The sequence below is a fragment of the Ovis canadensis genome, chromosome 25, assembly GCF_042477335.2.
Source record: "Ovis canadensis isolate MfBH-ARS-UI-01 breed Bighorn chromosome 25, ARS-UI_OviCan_v2, whole genome shotgun sequence".
Classification (NCBI taxonomy): domain Eukaryota; kingdom Metazoa; phylum Chordata; class Mammalia; order Artiodactyla; family Bovidae; genus Ovis; species Ovis canadensis.
In genome coordinates this window covers 35,604,298-35,626,303 of record NC_091269.1, presented here as the reverse complement: position 1 = coordinate 35,626,303, position 22,006 = coordinate 35,604,298, and the positions used below count along the sequence as shown (strand labels likewise).

The 22,006-nt window shown below is 38.8% G+C and overlaps 1 protein-coding gene across 2 annotated transcripts in view; it reads right to left on the bottom strand.

The window, feature by feature from the left end:
* ARID5B (AT-rich interaction domain 5B) overlaps window positions 1–22,006 on the bottom strand; it is a 192,357-nt gene that overhangs the window by 93,364 nt on the left and 76,987 nt on the right. For both annotated transcript variants that reach the window (XM_069571754.1, XM_069571755.1), the window contains one exon: window positions 8,091–8,321. In XM_069571754.1, the coding sequence (XP_069427855.1) occupies window positions 8,091–8,321 (231 nt within the window). The remainder of the gene's footprint in view (window positions 1–8,090; window positions 8,322–22,006) is intronic.

The window sequence follows — 22,006 nt, the reverse complement described above, 5'->3', positions numbered from 1 at the left end:
TGTCCAATGACAGTCTAATCATTCCATGGACTCTAGAGCATATTACACACAATTTGACCAGCAGCTGTCTGGGAGTTTGGTTTATTATCTGGCACAATGAACTTATCATTCTCTTTGTCCCTACTTCAGCAACTACATGCAATAAAGAGCAGGTACCGAGAGCGGCCTTGGTTAGACCATCCTCTAACGATAAACAGAACCTCTAGAAAATTTCCAAGACAAAGCAATCCTTCAAGTGAGAACTCTTGAAGGTAAAGGTCTTCTGCAGAAATAGTAATACATAAGAAGCACAACTCCTTTTCCACTTGGCTTCAGTTAAAGAGAAACATCTGCCTTGTTATCATTTGGGAGGTGGGTGGGCACTGTAGGCAGGCAGGCGGGGGAAGCTTGAGTCTGTACAGGAACAAAGCCATTTGATCGTCAAAATCCACTGAGACCATGAAACCTACTTTGGCAAGAAAAAAATGTTTACTCACTTACAAATTCCCATGATCCTTAACAAAACAACTGCCTTTCCTTTCATTTCCAGCAAAACATGTGATGTTTAGAGGGGAAGAGGCAGAGTCCAGCTCATCCTTTAAGCTTCAAAATAATTTTCTACGTCCTGAGTTTTCTTTCATAGAAAGTCAAGGTTTTATCCCTTCTTCTGTTTCCCTTCCTCCCTCTGCTTTTTCTTTTTTTGTCTATAATGTCATTATTTCACCCAACAGGAAAACGGAAAAATTCAGGGCAGAGTCAGAAAAGTGTCTTTAAAACATACTGTAAAAAGTAGAAAACTTCTTTTCCATTAAGGTTCCAGTAAGAGCCCTGGAGGCTTAGGAAAATGGTTCCTTTATTATTCAAAGAGCAAGGTGGGTTTATTTTATTTTTTTTGAAATTTAGTAATGCTTATCTGTTTGCCAGTTTTTCTTTTTTTTTAAAAAAAATTTTATTTTTACTTTATTTTACTTTACAATACTGTATTGGTTTTGGCGTACATTGACATGAATCCACCACAGGTGTACATGAGCTCCCAAACATGAACCCCGCTACCACCTCCCACCCCACATCATCCCTCCGGATCATCTCTGTGCACCAGCCCCAAGCATCCTGCATCCTGCATCAAACATAGACTGGCAAATCAAAGAGGACACTAATAGATGGAGAATATACCATGCTCATGGATCGGAAGAATCAATATAGTGAAAATGAGTATACTACCCAAAGCAATCTACAGATTCAATGCAACCCCTATCAAGCTACCAGCAGTATTTTTCACAGAACTAGAACAAACAATTTCAAGATTTGTGTGGAAATACAAAAAACCTCAAATAGCCAAAGCAATCTTGCAAAAGAAGAATGGAACTGGAGGAATCAACTTGCCTGACTTCAGGCTCTACTACAAAGCCACAGTCATCAAAACAGTATGATACTGGCACAAAGACAGAACTATAGATCAATGGAACAAAACAGAAAGCCCAGAGATAAATCCACACACATATGGACACCTTATCTTTGACAAAGGAGACAAGAATATACAATGGAGTAAAGACAATCTCTTTAACAAGTGGTGCTGGGAAAACTGGTCAACCACTTGTAAAAGAATGAAACTAGATCACTTTCTAACACCACACATGCAAGGTGGGTTTAGATGACTATGTACAAGTTGTCTAAGGCCTAAGACTCTAATAGAAAGAGTAGGGAATCTTCATTTATCAAGAGAATGTCTTTTCAAAAAAACAAATGAATACAAACTTTTTCTGAGCCCAGCAAGTGGGCTGTTACTACAGGATTTTATAGATGGGACAAGTGAGGGGCCTTACATCACCTGCCCAGAGGCACAGCAAGCCAGACGGTTGGGCCTTGATTAACCTGGGCTACATACCTATAAGCCTAAAACTCTTCACTACATTGTGTTGCCCTCCAGGCCCTCAGCAGAGTATACACCTTAATATTGGTGTAGCTAACTTCCCCCTGAAGTCAGAGCTCATGGTTTCCTCTATACATGGACCAAACACCAAGATGACAGTCCATCTCATCTCTGTTCTTTTCAGGTGACTTACCACATCCTTCCTTTAACCCCATCCCATTCCTTGGTCAAGACACCCACACACACGGGCACATACCATCTGCCAAAGAATTTAAAAGCATGACTACTTCTGTCTCTCTGCACTTGAAAACTGAAACCAAAAATAAACCATCTTTTTATTATTTTTTAACCCACCATGTCTTAATCCATTTAGCCTCACCCACCTTTAAAAACTGATTTCATCTCACTTACGTTGGGTCTGCCTCACACCTCTAATAGGAGCCAATACCTTACAGTTATCCATTTATCTGCTGCAGGTGCCTCTGTTTGGGTTTGGCTGTCAACACTTTGCACATGTGAAGTCAATCTATGTGATATTAATGTAAACACTGTGCATTACAAACTGGTGGACATCTTTTTGTTCTAACAGGAAAAACAGACAATATGTTTGCATGTGCGTGTTTCCTCTACAGTGGAGACAAGAACACACTATAAATGAAAGTATGTGTTTTACCAAAGGATCATCAAATTATGAAAAGAGCTGAAAGCAAGGTAGGGGGCTGTCAGAGAATGCATGATGCTAGCAGATTCTACACGGAAAGTGGGGCCAGGAATTTTATGTAGAGATTTTTATGGGGAAAAAAAATCCCATTCGTAATGTCACTTTCCCCTCATCGTTATTATAAGCTCATTTCCTCATTGCATGTGCAATTCAACCAGTTTTCATAATGCTTTCATGTGGAGTCCATTGCTTTAGCTTTTGAAATAGCCAATTCTCTTTTGCTAAGAAAACAGCATATTGCCTTTAAGAGCATTGTAACTGACAAGATGGAAGAATGCAGGCAGGATGTCTAGGCTGAAGCTTTTCTGTCACCTGCCATTAATATGATTCAATTTATGCTTATGTCATAGGCTTAGACATTGTGCTGCACTGTGAGCAAAGAAGGGACTTGAATAAAATACAGTGAAGAAAGCAGATGGTATGCTATCAAAACCCTTCAAGCCTAAAATAACCTTTCCCAAGTAAGGAGAATAGTTAATTAAAACCAGGATATATTTACTCTATTCTGAATATCTCAATGTAAATAAAAATCAAAATGACACTACTGTAACATGGGACTAAATGATGAAAATTTCATCTATTCTATTTTTCTTTAATAGTTTCTAATCAAACTTTTCATTAAACAGCTTCATAAAATTCCAGAGCATTTATTTACAGGGACTCATTGTAGATTTAAAAGCCTTACTTTTATTGTTCAATTAAATTTGTTATTCAGTGGATGACATTAAAACAATAGAGACGGTAGAAGGGGAGGAGAGGTGTCTAGCCAGTTGGGCAAGGCTGTCACATGAGCAAAGTCCATTTTCAGAGATGAACCTGGGGAATGTGAATAAGCTGGAAGGCTCACAGAAGAAATGTGGGGGCAACTCTGCTCAAGAAAGCAAGCCCAGTTCCCTTGCAAAGCCATGGACTGGGTTGTCCCAGCCCAGGTCCTCTGACTCACATTCATGTCCTACTGGCAGAGAGGGCACCGGGCCACTTATTAAAACCACCTGGAGGGCACAGACTCAGGAGAGTGATGACTGTGGGCAAACAAATCTAAGAGAGACCAACAACCGACCTAGGGTGAAGACGGTCATTCCTAATGGTGTCGGAATGTGAATTTTAAATGATCTAGGCATTGCCAAAACTTATCTAATACTCTCTCTCCCTATTCGTATTTTTAAGTTTTCATTGGAGAATAGTTGATTTACAATGTCACGTTAGTTTCAGGTGCACAGCACAGTTAATCAGTTATACATATACATATATCCACTCTTTTTAAAAAGACTTTTCCTACATAAGTCATTACAGAGAATTGAGGAAGAGTTTCCTGGGCTACACAGCAGGTTCTTATTAGTTATCAGTGCATGCGCCCATCCCAATCTCCCAAGTTATTCCTCCTCCACTATCCTCTATTTTTAGAAACCAGATCCAGCCCTGCCTTTTCCACAAGGTTTTTCCCGACCCCTCACCACAATGACTATCTTCTCCAGCCAGGCCACCTCCTCCACAGCCCCAGCTCACTGCGAAATGCCTCCTGCACTTGCTTTCTGCAACACTCATCCAATACTTCGTCCCTGACTTTCCTGTAACATTAGTGAACCTTTCAGTTGTGCTAATGCTGTCTTCCCCAATTAGGCTCTAAATCCTCAAAATGATTGAGGACTGCCTTTTATTTATCTTTTGAAACCCCTCTCTCACCCCCACTCTGTAACCCCATTTAATAGAAGAGAGCAAAAAATATATTAGTTAATAAAATAAACATTATTTAATCATAGGAAAGCAGACACTGTCCTTTTGAGAAGGGCCTTGGAGGTATTTTATGGCAATTTATGAATTTCATGTGTCAAAGGTGTAGCTGCTAAATACTATAAACTCTTTGCCATCAGCTCTACCATTCATCCACCTGGTGATATGGCTAATAAAATTTGATTTTTACAGCCTAGGCATACTGTTACCTAAATTACATTTGACCAATTACTGAAGTCACCAAACGTGTGGTACAGAATATATACTGTGTAGAAAATTCATCTGTGGGCCCCCTGGCACTCGCGGTAATCTGACAGAAGTGTTTCAGTCATCTGGCAGTGTTTAATATTAGGAACATTTGTTTAATGCCAGTCACTAATTAAATTTATGTTCTTCCACCAACTGTTAGTTGGTTGGAGAAACCCAACCCCACGTTTTAACAAACCCTTTAACCCATGCTGATTTCAAATAGCACCGGTTGGAGGTTTAAAAGGAATTTCTCTGGAAATTAAGATGTATGACCAGAAGTGGAAAGTGAAGGAGGGATGTTGGTGAAGGTTTTTGAATCAGGTCAGAATAAGTTTTTTGGTTTGTTGTTGTTGTTGTTTTTCTCTTACTAAAACTAAAACGAAATCCTATAAGAAGTACCAAATATTTGAAGTACAAACTTAACTACAAAATACTAATATTCTAATTTTTAGACTAGTCATCTAGAAGCTCTTTAACAAAGGTACCTTTATTCCAAAAGAAAGCTTCCACTTTAAGAGACTGGAGAAGAAAAAGCAGCATTACCAGAAGAAAGTTCAGGAAAACATTTAAAAGTCAGATGCTTGTGTTTGTGAGAACATTTAAAACTAATTTAGTAACTCTTAACAACCATTGTGATCACTGTTAAATTGGAACTTCTATTACCAATTCTAGATGCAACAGCTTTGAAATTCAATGACTAATAACTCTTAATTTAGCCAAAAAGGTTAAAACATTTTTTCATTATATTACATTGTGAAACTCTAAATCTGAATACACTTAAATTAGGGAAAGCATTTTTTCAGTTCTATTTTGCGTCAAGAATTTAGAGACCTCTTGAGTAGCAAGCAGGATGGAGGGTTTGGGAGTAGGGGCTAGAAAAGGAAAAACTCAATAAAGTATTGAAAAGGGAAGATTTATAAATGCTGATCTGGAAAGAATTTTTTTTTTAATGTATTGGATACATTCAACTACTTGAATAAAAGAGGTTATTTCAATATTATGAATGACAAGGAAATCTTCTTGAAAAAAGGAAAAAATAACTTGCATAAACACTATTACTCTCTTACAGACTGATAAGCCAGAGTTGTAGAAGACATCTGAAAAAGACAGTCTGTAACCCCAAAAAAGTCATGTCTAATAAACTTAGGTCCACTTCTGCTCTTTCTTCCTCTCCTTCTTGGATCCAAATAAGCCATCTGGTCACCCTCACCCTCCTCTGTCCACCACAGCTACTTACAACATCCCACTTGCCCCTGCTCCAGGGCTGCTGGTGTCATGAATAACCAGCCTAGAGAGGTCACGGTGGACTCCCCAAGCCACGGCAAGGCCTGTGACGACTGAGAAGAATAATCTGAATCTGCATAATTTGCAAAATGAGGCATCCTTGGAAAAACATTACCCAACAGAATCAAGCAATGCTCCTGCTCAAAGGGCCCTCATGCTCTCTAGGCCACAGGTCTCCACCCCTTCTGCACCCAGGTGCCAATGAAGGAGTCAGCGTGGCTCAGTTATCACCCTGCCTGCTCTATGGTGGTGATTCCCAGGGAAGGGACGGGGGATGTGGGGGGTGTTCTTGCCTCGGTAAGTATAGGAACTTCCAGGTGACATGTGTACTATGATGATGCACCCCCAGAATATTCTGATATCCCTGCCCAGCCTATCGAGAACCTCTGATATGATCCAATATCTTCAAGGAAGATTTGAGAAAGTGAAGATTTAACAGATGTGATTTTATCTTGTCTCAAATCTTTCACAGCATCATGCAAGGTCTCCTCAACCGAGGATGTGCTATCTTCTCCTCCTTTCCTTCTGTCTCCAGAGAACTCATGAGCAGTCAGCTAAACAGAGATGCAGATACAGATACATGGCCACACATCCATGTTTAATGGGTATAGTGTAGAAAGATATTATCGTTATTGTTTAGTCACTCTTTGTCATGTCCAACTCTTTGCGACCCCATGGACTGTAGCCCACTAGGCTCCTCTGTCCATGGGATTCTCCAGGTAAGAATACTAGAGTGGGTTGCCATTTCCTTTTCAAATACTACTTATACATGTAAGAAAATAGATGAAGAGTCAAGCAAAACCTACAAATTTGGTAACTTCTTACTCTCTAGATATTCTGAACACATCCAAGAAATTTAAACAGATATGACAGCATATGATCTTAAAGAAGGGAACTAAATACAGTATTATGGAATAGTGAAAACCAAGGCAATTGTTTTCTTGATGTTTTCAGACTCTTAACTAAGACCTAAATAGTTTAATTCTATCAGCTAAATTGGAGAAGGAAATGGCAACCCACTCTAGTACTCTTGCCTGGAGAATCTCAGATACGGGTAAGCCTGGTGGGCTGCCATCTATGGGGTCGCACAGAGTCGGACATGGCTGAAGCGACTTAGCAACAGCAGCAGCAGCAGCAACTAAGACCTAAACAGCTTAATTCTATCAGCTAAATTGGAGAAGGCAAGAGCACCCCACTCTAGTACTCTTGCCTGGAAAATCCCATGGGTGGAGGAGCCTGGTAGGCTACAGTCCGTGGGGTCGCTAAGAGTCGGACACGACTGAGCTGCTTCACTTTCTTTTTTCACCTTCATGCATTGAAGAAGGAAATGGCAACCCACTCCAGTGTTCTTGCCTGGAGAATCCTAGGGATGGGGAGCGTGGTGGGCTGCTGTCTATGGGGTCGCACAGAGTCAGACACAACTGAAGCAACTTAGCAGCAAGCAGCTAAATTTAACCCGTTAACTTTTTATTTTTAAAATTTAGTTTACAATCTTTTATTCATGCCAAGTCTTTGAAACGGATGTGATTTTTACATATACAGCTCATAGCAATTCAAAATTCAGGGGCATAGGGATCTATTACATATCTATCTATCTACCTTACAGTAATGAAATGGTTAAAATGGTGCATTCTTTTTAAACTAGTGATTTTTATAGTTCTTTATGGTGGCACTAGTAGTAAAGAACTCATCTGCCAATGCAGGAGACATAAGAGATGCAGGTTTGATCCCTGGGTCACAAAGATCTCCTGGAGGAGGGCATGCAACCCACTCCCGTATTCTTGCCTGGAGAATCCCATGGACAGAGGAACCTGGAGGACTATGGTCCATAGGGTCACAAACAGTTGGACACAACTGAAAGGACTTAGCGTGCGTGCATACCATGGAAAAGGGAGTGATCAGTCAAATTTAAAACAATCAATATCTGAAGAGCCAAAGCCTTTTAAGAAACGACTAGCATAAAAGCTTCCTGTCCTATAAAGTCCAATTTCAAGGTCGACCAAGCAATTTCAGACTCTGTCTTGAACAACAAATTCTAAATAATAATCCTGTGCCCTGGGAAACAGAGGCTGCCAAGGAGGCGGTGACGTCTTATTGCGGCAATCACTGGGGGAAGACGGGGGTGGGGGCGGCACACCAGGCTTGTGAAAGTCAGCCCCGTTCCCCACCACTGCTCCTAACAAGAACTGAAAACAACCAGCCACACATGCACAAGTTTCATGTAGGATAAAAAAAATATATCATTTAAAGACTCACCAAATTCATCACATATGCTCTCATTTTCTATGAGAGTCGGGTGGTCGAAGGTGTCCCGACAGTACAGGATCTGAGGGTTCTTGCTGACCACTGCGATGCCCCCCAGGGCTAATGCAAACTGGTCTGTGAGAATGGAAGATGGCTTATCCTGGATGCGTTTCAGCATGGAGCGGTAGCGGCAGTACTGAGGGTAGCTGAGAACGATCACATTCGTTTCTTCCTCGTCCTCCCCTAGACAATCGAGAAAACACTTCCGTCACTTTCTTCCCTCCAACAAAGAACTGTGGCACCCATGGCATCATTTCAAGGCTCACCTCTGGTTTTGTATTAAAAATATAGTCTTCAGCAAGATTCTTATATTGGTTCATCTTTAGCACAGTCTGGCTGATGCCAGCATCCTCTCAGTCCCATTACTCATCCAGCTCCATGAAAAAGCCTCAGGAACCGATAAAGAAAGAACGAGTTGGACCCATAACCCCATAGACAGACTGAAGAAGGTTTAGGTCCCTGGCAAGCAGCAGAACCAGAAAACTGTTTTGAAAGAATCTGATGTGCATAAAAATATTTTATTTATAATTAATATCATTATTTTATCAATAGGAAAATTCAGAATTTTGTTGAGCTTCTTTGTATTTCTTTCTACAGTTTTGTGTTGCTTTTATTTTGGATTATATAATCCTTTAGTGCTTGAAGCCTTCTAAAGGCCATCTGGCCCAAGAGAGATATCCATGGGTCTCCAGAACATCATCACCTGCTCTGCTGGTTGTTAGTGCTGTTCAGTGAATATATCTTGCTCCCCTTATGGTCCTGTGGAAAGACCACCCATTGAAGACAAGTGGCCATGTGACTGGTTATGGCCAGTGAAATATGGCAGAAGTGGGTGGGACCTTTAAGAGCCAGAGTGCAGCTAACCACACTGTCTCCCTCCCTTCGTTCCGGACATCTGTAATGGTTCAGGTAGTGGCTACTCAGCCAGTTTTGGTCTTGAGTGAGGATAACATGGAATAAAGCACCTGGTTGGTCCTAAATGGATGCACAACATAAACACTTGTTGTTTCAAGTGGAGTCTGATTTGGAGGTTGTTTTTTGTAGTGTGATCTATCTCAGTGTGATTGATACATCCACCTTCTCCACCCTCCCCCGACCCATACCCCCCATCTTCTAATGTTCCTCAAATCCATCTGGTAACTTGGCACAATTCAGAGACCCACACCGAGAGGACTCCCCAAGCATCCTTGTGAGAGCTCCATCAGAACCAACTTAACTCAGGAGAACATTTCAGCAACTTTAATGAAGCTCTCTCTTATAACGATCTTAATGCTTATTTACATGTCACCATATTTACAAAAACCAGATTCTGCATGGATTAATTTTTCTTTCATCTTAAGCTTGAGAAATGGCAACCTCCCCCTCCCCTTTGGTATCCTGCCATCTGCACAATGTCAAGCTGAATTTGGGCTCCATGACCCGGTTTGCCATCACTCTCTATAACCACACCATCAGGGCGTTCGCAAGCAATTCCCAGATATGTCACTTGCTTATCCAAAGGGAAAACACTCAATATTTCGAGCCTTTACCATGCTGCAGGGAATTGCACAAAACAGTTGTTAAGGATACCAACATTATCATGGCCATCTGGCAACCAGTGGGAGACGAATGAGGAAGGACAGAACATAATGATGGAACATAACCAGTACCAATGGAAGGTGCGCATGTGACCTTTTCAGATAGGAGGCCAATACCCAGATGTATTTCTAATTATGTTCACTTAGTTCCTCAGGCTGGAGGCTTCTTCCAGAATGGAGATGTTTAGCTGCTTTCAAGATGACATCTTTTAACAGTTTATGTTGCTTAGACTCCTGCCTGGTTTGTGGGTAGCCACTTCATCAGCTGGCACACTTAATTAAATGGAAATATGTTTACACTGAAGGCAAGTCCCCAATGAAAAATAGTTTGAAGATGCTGATACATGTCCCAAGGCATGCCCACTTGAGATTTCTACAGTGGACCAAGACACTAGCTCAAATTTGTGCTTTCTATAACGTGAAAAAAAGTGTTAGTGAAAATATTTATGAAAACATCTTCAGAATTCCAGAGTGTGTGAGTACTCTTTGAAGAACCAGCCTCTAATGTGTCAACTGCATTATTGCACTCTATTTGTCCAAGATGACCAAGATTTGTCCAAGATCATCTAAGATGACAGTCAGGGAGTATAACCATGAACCCCCAGGATTTATTTCAGCATGCTCAGCCCCTAACACCATCTCTGGTACATAGTAAAACCATAAAGATGCCTGATGATTTCACTACTGTGATGGGAGTGGTGGTGTATGTGTGGGGGGGATGGGGGCTGTACTAGTGTCTTTACACATTCTTGAAATGGAGACAGTCATACTTCTAAGGTTGAATGATGCGGGAAAAAGTGGATGTTTCAGAGTCGGTTTTATAGCAGAAGATGTCACCTGGACTCTTGGGACCACTTCAGCTCCTTCCTATTCCTTCATTCTCCATGAGGATGCCATCTCTGGGTTCTTCTTAATTATCTCTTCTGGATGAAATCAGTTCCTGGCTATGTTCTGTGCTTAGAAATGACTTATTTTTTTAACTCCCTCATCCTTGAAACATGTGTCTCTATTTCTTCACACAGTCTATAAAACACTAACCAAACCTTGAGTTCTTTTCTTTCTATTGGAAGGAAAAAAAGCAAATTTCCTCTGATCCCAAGTCATGGAAACACATGCTATGAACGATGTCCATTCATTCTGGAGATAGCGTCTCTAAGAATGTTCTGGGACTGCCCATATCAGAATCATACAGGAAAATGCAGGAAGCCAGAGAACCTTAAGAACCTCTGATTCAGAATGTCTAAGGCAGTGGCCCAGAAATTTATTATATCTCTGACAAGTTCCCAGATAGTTCATGTACATTAAAATATGAAAACACCACCTGAGTTTAGCTTTTTTGCATAGACTTACAATGATTTACTCGGTTGGGTTTTGATCTTTCTCTCCATACACACACACACACACACACACACACACACACACACACACACACACACACACACACACACACTCTTTTCTATTTTCAGGTTATGTTTCTGTCCAAAACCCCACTGTACCTGAAACAATATGGGACCAAATTCCCTTCTCCTTGCCACTTTACTAACATTGTTACACATATCACAGAAGACAGTGAATGTAAAAAAGCACTCTTAAACAAAAATATGAGGAACTGCTTTTCTGCTTAGAAAGCAGAGCAAAAATATTACTGCGATGGCTGGTGCTAATAAAACATTAAAATTTACAAAGGCCTTTCACACAACATATCTTTTTTTGCTGTTTCTCACAACAATGCTATTAGTGCCATGACACCTTGTTAATATTCCCTTAGAGATGGGAAAGTCCAGATTCAGACTCTATAGAGGTGCGACTATAACTCAGCTTTTAAACTTCAAGTTTGATGAGCTTTTCATTATGACAAAATGTCAATAATAACATTATCCTTAGGGTAACATCTTGATTTCTTTTCCTATATGGGTGTGACTGAAGTAAATTATCTTTCCTTTGACATGTTGTTGTTGTTGAAGGGATTTAACTAATTTACAACATTAGGAGTGAGGATGGTGGTCTTTGATCAAATGAAATAGGAGACCTCTGTTTTATCCACAACTGTGGAATTCAGCCTGTTCTAAGTTAGAATTCTTCTACTCTGGTTAAGTTAGTGTTATTTTCCAATACCTCAAGTCCCATTGTAACAATTTAACAATGTTGACACACCTTCATGTTTATCAACTTTTCACTTTCTATCTACGTGATAGGAAGTCAAGCCAACTCTTAGGTTGTGCAAGCCTAGAATCCCTACCCCTGGCTGAGAGGTTAGCACAGCTGGGACCCGGTCTAATGTGGCAGTGCTTACTGATTTAAAAAAAAAAATCATTATAATTTTGTTGTATATGAACAGAACCATCTATTTGGAGCAGAATTTCAAAACTGTTTGGACAGGGGCAAATTTCCAACCTTACAATGCGATGTTCCCAGAGGAGCTGGCTTTAATGTTTACAAAAAGCAGAAGCAGCCCATGAGACCCTGAGGACTCCTGTGCAGAGGTGAACAAGCATTCTAGGTGAGAGTCAAGATAAGATCCAGGGCAAAGGTGAGATCTGGAAGAACCAACGATTCATCTAGGTCAAAGTTTCATTGCGTGAAGATACCATGAGTCTCTTCTTTGTGGTTTAGGCAAAGGTTTCATGAACTGGAGAAACTTTTTTTTTTCAAGGCTAAGTGTGGTCACTTTACTATGAAAGGTGAATATAAAACTATGGGTTTGGAAGTGCTTTCCAAGTCCAAAATTCTATGATCCTGTAACTCCCTCCTAAGCCTTTGCATTAAATTAAGTTCTTCCTGACACAGCTACAAAAAAGTAAATTGTTCAACAGCTGTCATATTTTATTTTGCCCTAGTACGCTAAGAAACAGATAAAGCCAAACAATCCTTTTAAGAATTCTTTAAATTCCTCAGTTACTTCCTACCTCCTATGCATTTCATATACACATAAACAAACACTCCTATACAAAGTTACGCATGATACTGACAATAAGAGCTGACAATAAGGCTGTGTAGGACATTTCCCCCTTTCCAATTCATAATAGGTTTAGCAGATAAATTTAAGAATGAATAAAGAGTGGATAAATTGCACATTTGTTTAACAAAAGACAAACAAAGTGTTCCTGGAACAAAGATTATCTTTCAGCCACACCCACATAGGGAAAGAAATCAAAGTATTACCCTAAGGAATCTTTCTCTAACACACACTAGTTGGCTGCAGTTGGTTGGGTTATATATACATTATTTGATTTCTGTCAACAGAAAATGACCAGCAATAAATTAATGGTACCAAAGACTGAAATTTCAGACCATAATTATGATGTTCTATTAAAATGCCATCCCATTCCTCAAGTACCCCTCCACCAAAAAAAAAAAAAAGAGTATGCTTATGAGTATGCCTATTTTAAAATGAAATATTCAAAGGGAATGAGTCCCTAAATTACTCAACCTCATTTCAACTTCAATGAAAAGAACTTCGCCTTTTAAAAGTTAATACCTAAAAGTACACTGCTTGTAATGCTCAACCAAAATTACTCTAATCCTGCGCTTATATCATAATTACACGTTTTGTTAACCTCTCTCAATGTCAATTTTTCACTTATTTATATATTTTCAAAGTCCAAAACAGAATTCCACTGAGAAACTATAATTATAACGTGAGACTCCACCCAAGCTTTTCAAACAGTAACTGTATACCATTGCTTTAATCCTCAGCATTGGGCTGGGGGTGGGAAGAAGGTGGGGGGAGAGGGTAAGAGCCCGCATTCATTCTGAATAGCATGTTGCTCAAGTCGTCTTTGTAAAAAGAGAGATGCATGAAATAGCAAACACAATGAATTAATGGAGCATTGACTTTCAAATATCCATAATGCTATTTTTTAAAACAGATAATGGTGGCCAAATGCACAGAAGGCTGAAAACATAAATTCCGGAGGAGAAATTTGCTTTTATCTCTTACACAACAATTTAGAAATGTAACTTTCTTTTTCATTTTAGGGGGAGGAGAGAAGGCTTGTTTCGGAAACATCACACTAGTATGCTTACTGAAAACCACTATAATCTACTTCTAACATCACAGTAAGCTTAAAAAAAAAAAAAAAAAAAGCTTAAAAAACCCTCGCACCAGGATTTTATAGAGCCTGGTGGAAAAAGTATGCATGTTCTTTCCTGCACCTAATTACCTCAAGTGAAAAATCTGCCAAGTATTTTGCCCTTTAGTTCTCTTAATCGTATTAGGGCAAATGCATTTGGATGCCAATAGAAACAAACATTTAAAGATTTTCACTTAAAAGATTCCAAATATGTATGAAGGTTATGTTTGAGACACAATGTCCCTAGTCCTTCAAGGATAATATACGGTGTTCTTTTTTTTGTTCCCCAAGCAAATATGAATTTGCTCATGTTATAAAACTTGATGTCTAGTTTTCAGACAATTTAAGTAAAATAAATGTCAATATGAGAGGCTCTTACAAAGATTTATGTTTCTTTCTGTTACTTTATTACATTAGGCATTCCTTTCTCAAAGCTTTATACTTTTCACTGTGCTCCTAGCAACAACCAACGGCAAAGCATCAACTTTATATACCTGGCACTGTTCCAATTCTTACTGCTATTGACAATTATATTGAAGTTTCCACTTAATTGCTGCTCTGTTGTGACACTGAATATTTGTCATAATTAGGCATTTCCTATTTTCCATCCATTCATTTTTGATTATTACTGAAAATGAATTTTTTTTTATTCCAGAAAACCTAAGCATGAAAATTCTACAGATAAGAGTAGCTACAGCTGTTACTATCATTACCAACATTGTAACATGCAGCAAAAAAAAAAAAAAAAAAAAAAAAAAGGCATATAATTTCTCGGAAGGTAATTTTCCTTTCAGTCTAAGTGCTCTTATTCATCTTACAGTTACTCAATGATTTCCTGTTCTAATTACAGGACATTATACAGAAAGACATTTGTAAAAGGAAAATGCAGCAGTGCCTATGACTACATAGCCTGACTGGTTGAAAGTGTTTAAAATTCAAAGCTGTACGTCAACTTTATCAATTTCTGATTACAACCTGTATAAATGTGTAATGTGTGTCCCTACATCTCTCATAAGGCAGTCAATTTAGGACCCAAACTTACTGCACATCAAAGGGGAAAATACAGTTACAGTTAAACTGATGTTGAAGAGTTAGGGTGCGGAAAGATCAGTTGTTTTTTTTTTTCTTTTCCCTCATCAAAGCTGTTAAATTGGAGGCATGCCAAGACAAGGAGTGGAAAATATTAATGATAAAAATAAATTAAATGCCTGATTAAAAGGGAGAGAGAACAAGATTCCATCCGGAATAGAAATGAAAATGCCACAAACTATTTCATAAAAACAGACTGTGACGTAAATTGCACATCAGTATTGCACTGTTGTGGTTATTTTGAGAAATGGTTTGTACTGTAAGTCAGCTGGTGCTGCCCCACCCTTAATGGTTTTGTAATTCTCTACACAGTAAGCAAGTGGGGCAGCCCTCAGATCGCTAAGACAGAAAACAGACCTAGCCAAACAGAACTGACAATAAAAAGATAATGTCCTTTTAACATAACAGAACAAGAAGATTGGCTTTATTAACTAAAAAAAAAAAACTATTTTAAATGGTCCCCAGCTTGCCATTTGTTTTGATAAATGGAAAGACAGATCTTCCCAGGATAGGCAACAAAAACATCACTTTAGAACTTAAAAAATGTGGGAAAATATGCCAGTTCAGGGTTGCAAACAGAACAAAGAATATTTCAAACACAAAAACCCAGGATTTTAACCAGCTGTTTCTAAAAGCAAACCACTTCAAATGGATGGCCACACAAATATAAAAATATGTGTTAATATGTTAATATCAGCTTTTGCCCTACTATTACTTCATCACCCAAAAAAGAAAACAACAGAAAGCTAAACTAAAACCAAGCATGCCATCATTTCGAGGAACAAATGAACCCACGGGGATGCAAAGCCAGCCTCCACCACCAAGCATCCACCAAGCAGTCACTGAATTCTAAGCCACATTTAAAAGCCTCATTAGATTTCTTCTTGAGAATTATGCGTGTGATACCCACATGGTTCATCTCAGACATTTAAAGGTCACACAAGACAGGGATTATGCAGCAGGTGTATCTACTGGTGAGATCACATGCCTAGACAGACCTGTAGGTAAAAGTGGTGACCACATCTGGGGTGTAATTCTAAGGGAACTGACCTGCCTTGACCTGCCTCCTGTTCACAGGGTTAACTGTTTAGCTGCAAGTCAGCTATTTATTCTTAGTGACTGTCAGTGTCTGAAGAAGAGAATATAAAGAGCCCAGGAGACCACATAGGACCCAGAGCTTGGACAAAATTTCTCCTACTCTAAAATTGTGCCAAAAGTTTTCTCAGAGATTAATTTATGCATTTATTTATTTACTAGTGACTCAAGCAAGGCTATTATATTGGATTGGAACTTAGTTTAAGTCAACCCTCTCTTGGTTTACAGGAAGCTACTTTTAAGATTCAGTTAGCTCCTCTGGTTACCATGACAAAGCTGTTATAAGAGAGGGAAACCAGACCATCATTAGCACAATTGATCTTAAAAAAATAGCTACACAACTTTTTATTTTTCAGTTTTTAGTTTATGTCTGCTGTCATTCCAAGAACCATAATACCATTACTGCAGCTGCCTTGTAGGCCTTTGACATTTGAGAGACCCTCCTGAACCCCCAAACTTATGAATAAACCTAACTAAAGTGAGATGCTGGACAGATCAATAGCTAAATGATTTAACTTCCACACATTAGGCTCTTAGCATGTAAGATGTGAATTTGTGCCTTAACAAAATGACTAATCACTATTTGTCCTGACTTTCATGGATGTGATTATTTCATAAGCAGTCAACACTGATCAGGCTAAATCTCATCATTTCCCACATGGTTTATATCTGGGGGGAAAAGTCTGTGTATGGAGTACTAATCCTAAAGGAAATCAGTCCTGAATATTCATTGGAAGGACTGATGCTGAAGCTGAAACTCCAATACTTTGGCCACCTGATGTGAAGAACTGACGCATTGGAAAAGACCCTGATGCTGGGAAAGATAGAAGGCAGGAGGAGAAGGGGACAACAGAGGATGAGATGGCTGAATGGCGACACTGACTCGATGAATATGAGTTTGAATAAGCTCTGGAAGCTGGTGATGGACAACGAAGCCTGGCGTGCTGCAGTCCATTCGGCTGCAAAGAGTCAGACATGACTGAGCAACTGAACCGAAATGAACTCATGAAGCACTAAACACCAAAAACTGTAAATTGATTCATGTTGATTACCTAATACCTACCATTTTGAAGCCCCATTCTATACATATATACATACATACACATGTGTATGTGTGTGTTTATATATACTTTATAATAGAACATATATCTGGAAAAAATAACATCACAGTATGGCTACTTTCATTAAAACTCTGTGGTCATTAAACATAATAAAATCAAATAACATTTAAGATCTTGCAAAGATGCTTCTGTTAGAGTCAGTGAAAATAAGAAAGGTATGAAATAATATGTTCAACCTCTTGCCTTTTGTTTAATAGCATTATTGAGATAGAAGTCACATAACACATAATTCATTCATTTAAAATGTACAAGCTCTCAGTATATTTAATTTTGCATCTATCACTATAATTAAATTTATAACATTTTCATTTTCCCAAAAGAACCCCTGTATCCCCTCATTCCACATCTCATTGCCCCTCATCAATTCTAGGCAACTACTAACCTACTTTCTACCTCTATAAATTTGCCTATTCTGGACATTTAATATAAATGGATTCACACAATATGTAGTCCTTTATAACAGCTTCTATCACTTAGCATAATGTTTTCAAGGTTCATACATATTGTAGAGTATATCACTATTTCAAGGCTTCCCAGGTAAAGAATCTGCCTGCAGTACAGGAGATGTGAGTTCAGTTCCTGGGTTGGGAAGATCCCCTGGAGAAGGAAATGGCAACCTACTCCAATATTTTTGCCTGGGAAGTCCCATGGACAGAGGAATCTGGTGGGCTACAGTCCTTGGGTTGCAAAAGAGTGGGACACAACTGAGCAACTAAACAACAATCAGCATTTCATTTCTTTTTATTCTTAATAATATTCCATTGTATGGATATATCACATTTTATCTATCCATTCCATCAAGTGATGAGACATTTGGATTATTTCCACTCTTTGGCTATTAAGGATAATGCTGCTATCAACATCTGTGTAAAGTTTTTGTGTGGGTATATGTTTTCATTTTTCTTGTGTATGTATACCTAGGAATAAAACTGACAGGTCATATGGTAATTCTACGTTTGCCCTTTTAAAGAACTACCAGACTGTAACTGTTTTCCAGTGTGGCTACACCATTTCACATTCTCTTCAACAGTGTATGAGGTTTCTGATATGTCCACATCTTTTCTAGCACTTGCTATTATTTGTCATTATTTGTCTTTTTGACAGCCATCCTGTACGCTGTGAAGAGATATCCCATGTTGTCTTGTCTAATGCCTAAAAATCATTAACAGTGGGTACACCTAGATTGTGACATTATCTGGGATTCTTATTTTCTTTGTTTGTCTGCATTTTAATGTGCAACTTTTTTTTTTTTTTTAAGATGTGGACACCTGGCAAAGTGTGTTAGCCACTCAGTTGTATCTGACTCTTTGCGACCCCACTGACTGTAGCCTGCCAGGCTCCTCTGTCCATGGAATTCTCCAGGCAGGAATACTGGAGTGGGTAGCCATTCCCTTCTCCAGGGGATCTTCTGAACCCCAGGTCTCCTGTATTGCAGGCAGATTCTTTACCATCTGAGCCACCAGGGAAGCACAGGAACATCTGGCAAATTTATATGGAATTTCAAGAGATCTCAAGTAGTTACTTTTAAGGAAGAACAAAACTGGAGGACTTACACTGTCCTATTTCAAAACTTACTAAAAAGCTACAGCAATCAAAGCAGTGTGGTACCGGCATAAGGTTCAAATGTGATCCAACAGAATAAAGAATCCAGAAATAAACTTATAAATCTTTTGACAGGGTGCCAAGACTATTCAATGGGAAAAGACAGTTTTTTTCAACAAATGATGTGGGTGAAAACTAAGTATTGATAGGAAAAGAATGCATTTGACCCTTACCTCACACCACATACAACTAACTCAAAATTTATCAAAGACTCAAATTTAAGAGTTAAGACTACAAAACACAGGAGGAAATCTTCATAACCTTGGATTTCACAATGTCCTCTTAAGCATAACACCAAAAGTGTAGGCAAGAAGAACAAAAAATAAACTGGACTTCTTCAAAATTTAAAACTGTTGTGTACCAAAGGACACTATCAAAAAAGTGAAAAGACAACCCACAGGACAGGAGAAAATTTTTGCAAATCATATAGTAAATGAAGAATTAAAATACAGAAAACAAATAGCTCTTAAAACAGCAAAAAGGGAAACAATTCCATTTAAAATAGATATTTCTCCAGAGAAGTTATACAAATGGCACATGAAAAATTACTAATATCATTACTAACAAAATGCAAACCAAAATCATAGATACTACTTCATACCTATTAGCAATACTATTATTACTTAAAACATAAACAAAAACAAAAACAATAAACTCCAAATGCTGGCGAGGATGTTGAAAAACCGGAACCCTGATACTTTGCTGGTGAAAATGTAAAATAACGACAGTGAAAAACAGTCTGGAAGTTCCTTAAAAAGTTACATATTGAATGATCCTACGACCTAGTAATTCCACTCCTAGGTATATATTCCAAAGAATTAAAAACAAGAACTCAAACAGATACCTGTACATCAACATTAACAGCAGCATTAATTACGAGAGCCAAAAAGTAGAAACTCAAGTGTCCAGCAACAGATAAACAGTGTGGTTATGCATGCAATGGAGTATTATTTAGCCATAAAAAGGAATGACGTTCTGATACATGCAACAATGAATGAATTTTGAAAACATTATGCTAAGTAAAATAAGCCAGACAAAGGCAAGATAATGTATGATTCTATTTCATATGAAGTATCTAGAATAGGCCAGTTCTGACAGAGGGTAGAATAGAGGTTTCCAGGGGCTGGGGCTAGGGCCAGAGGCCGGGGATGGGGAGTTACTGCTTAGTGGGTACAGAGTTTCTGTTTAGGATGATGAAGAAGCTGGAACTAGACGGTGGTAATGGTTGTACAACACCAGGAATGCACTTGGCGTCACTGAATTTTACATTTAAAAATGGTTACAGTGGTAAATGTTATATGCATACATTTTATGCAGGTTTTTTTAAAAGGAGGACTACATGGCAAGGGTTATATTTTCTTCCTGGATGCACTCTTCATTGCTTCTTGAAAGGAAAAGAGGTGTCTCTCCAACCAGTAACTGAACTATCAACTCCTGGAGGGCACAGTCAGGGTCCTAATTTCTTGTTATCCCTCCTAGATCTCTGAAGGGCCATTGAAAAATGTCAACTGTCTATAGACAGTATTGCAGTTAATATCTGAACGTCTGGTCAACAAGTAAGAGCTGTCATATGTCATTAGTTCACTCTAAGCTCTGGACCAGCAGCTCTTCCCAAAAGGCTGAAAGAACCTAGAGAAAGTTACCCTCCCAACTGTGCTGCACCCACTGCCCTTTTAGATGATGGGGCCTGAGTTTAGGTGGTCATCTCATCCTTCGACTTTTTAAGAGATAACTTCACCACTGAGGGGTGTGTGGACCACCCTCAAAGAGCCGAGCCATCTCCACACAGCTGCACTGACCCCTTGGAGTTCACATCCTCAGGTGACAAGAAACACCTGGATTGTACTGTTTCCTCGTAAATCATCACAGACCTTCTGGAGTGGCTTAATGGGGAGGGTAAAATGCCTTTCTCCTACCACTGCTGCTGCTGCTAAGTCACTTCAGTCGTGTCCGACTCTGTGCGACCCCATAGACAGCAGCCCACCAGGCTCCCTGCCCCTTGGATTCTCCAGGCAGGAACACTGGAGTGGGTTGCCATTTCCTTCTCCAGTGCATGAAAGTGAAAAGTGAAAGGGAAGTCTCTCAGTCGAGTCCAACTCTTGGCGACCCCATGGACTGCAGCCCACCAGGCTCCTCTGTCCATGGGATTTTCCAGGCAAGAGTACTGCAGTGGGGTGCCATTGCCTTCTCTGTCTCCTTTCATCTTAAATCAGAGGTCTTCAAACTGGTGAACCCCTGGACCCAGAGGGTCCAGGAAGGCTTTCCTAGGAGCATCTACACAGGTACGGGACACATGCTCAAGACATGTTTCACTCCCTACTCCATTCATTTCCCAACAGAGAGCCTGCGCTCAACACAGCCAACCTCCTTTTCCATCTGCTATGCCATCTTACGACCACTGAAGAGATCAATCAAAATACTGGTTTTGGAGAAGCCTACTTTATTGATATATTAAAGCACAGTAAACTGTAGGTTTTGACCCCCCCCCCCTTTACACATATTTCCATTAAAGGAGAAGCTTGGCAGTAGAAATAGAGTACCTTGGCCTGCATTAAGATGCTCTGAATTCAGAAAAGCCAGAGCAATAAAGGTTAATGGTGCTGATCCCTTTAAAATACAGCTGGAATGTTCTACGAGGCTACCAGATTTTTAAAAATAATCTAGACAAAAACCTAAGGATAAAAACTTACATGATTCATATTGGAACTGTTGTACTTTAATAAACATAGACTTTATTATTTAAGATTTCATCAAATTATATATAATATTTATTCTAATTATAGTCAGTCACCATCTTATTCCATCCCATATCATGTTTAACACTTTCTTTGCCTGTTAACAAAAAATTCATTCAAATTTATGATAAAAAATATTAAATGCCTACTCAAAATTGAGAAAAGACATGATTTCTGAAAGCTCTTTTAGAGCAGCACTATTCAATAGAAACATTGTGAGCCAAATATGTAATTAAACATTAAAAAGTAATAAAGCAGGTGAAATTAATTTTGATGGTCTATTTTTATCTGTTTCAGCACTAGTCTTTTACTATTAAAAGTAATAATTCAATGAATATTTTGTCTCTCCCCTTTATTGATATAATTGATGTATAACAACTTAAGCTATACAACATAACAACTTGATATATATATATATATATATATACACATGCATGTGTATATATATATATATATATATATAATGAGAATACTTTGTCTTAGGTCATAGTGTAAATTCAAATTTTTTTAGGGTACATTTTAAAAATTAGTTTATCTAACTCAATACATCAAAACCAGTATTTCAACATGAGCAAT